The sequence below is a fragment of the Didymella exigua genome, assembly GCF_010094145.1.
Source record: "Didymella exigua CBS 183.55 unplaced genomic scaffold M421scaffold_84, whole genome shotgun sequence".
Taxonomy (NCBI): domain Eukaryota; kingdom Fungi; phylum Ascomycota; class Dothideomycetes; order Pleosporales; family Didymellaceae; genus Didymella; species Didymella exigua.
Genome location: NW_022984858.1, coordinates 34,417 through 34,975, shown reverse-complemented (window position 1 = coordinate 34,975; position 559 = coordinate 34,417). Strand labels below are relative to the sequence as shown.

Genomic DNA, 559 nt, shown 5'->3' with positions numbered 1-559 from the left:
CTGTTTGCTCCTCTTGCTACTCAGTACTCTGCCGCCGCTGTATCGCACCTTCACAATAGCCAAGGCTTGTTAGGGGTGCATAAGAGCGACTTCTTTCGCCTATTCTATAAGGCGTGGGAGTCTACTTTCTGACCAGAACTTATACTCAGCTCCTTCGTCAACACAGGCATCTTTCCACAGAATCTAAGCGTTATACTTAAGCAATTTGAGCAACAAGGCAACAGCGAGCTAAGTACACCTCTAGCTATTGCTAGTAACAATTGGCGATCAATTAACCAGCTCTTCAAGTCTGTTATAGCGGAGGACAACTCTAAGGCAGCAAAGCAATTAAGGCAGACTCTCCACCACATCTCTGCTTAAAACGTGCTTCTAGAGACTAAAAACAACAGACTCTGCAGTACAATTGCACGCTTAAACCCCTTAAAAAAGAAACAGAGGACTCTTAACTTGCAGCAGGATAAGAAGTACAAGTCTAACGCCACGCTCTACAGTCCTTGTAAAGTACGCAAAGCCTAACAAGAAGCTTATAATAATAAATAACAATAACTTAAAGAAACAA

General features: G+C 42.6%; 2 protein-coding genes across 2 annotated transcripts; one reads left to right on the top strand and one right to left on the bottom strand.

Moving 5' to 3' along the window:
• On the bottom strand, nucleotides 1-559 carry M421DRAFT_413355 (uncharacterized protein). Its single transcript, XM_033590451.1, has one exon. It carries the CDS (start codon nucleotides 348-350, stop codon nucleotides 105-107), a length of 246 nt encoding a protein of 81 aa, XP_033442536.1. The 5' UTR covers nucleotides 351-559; the 3' UTR covers nucleotides 1-104.
• Nucleotides 361-559, top strand: M421DRAFT_413353 (uncharacterized protein; the record flags this gene model as incomplete). Its single annotated transcript, XM_033590450.1, has 1 exon — nucleotides 361-559. A coding segment is annotated over one exon (156 nt), but the record flags the coding sequence as incomplete, so codon positions are not given.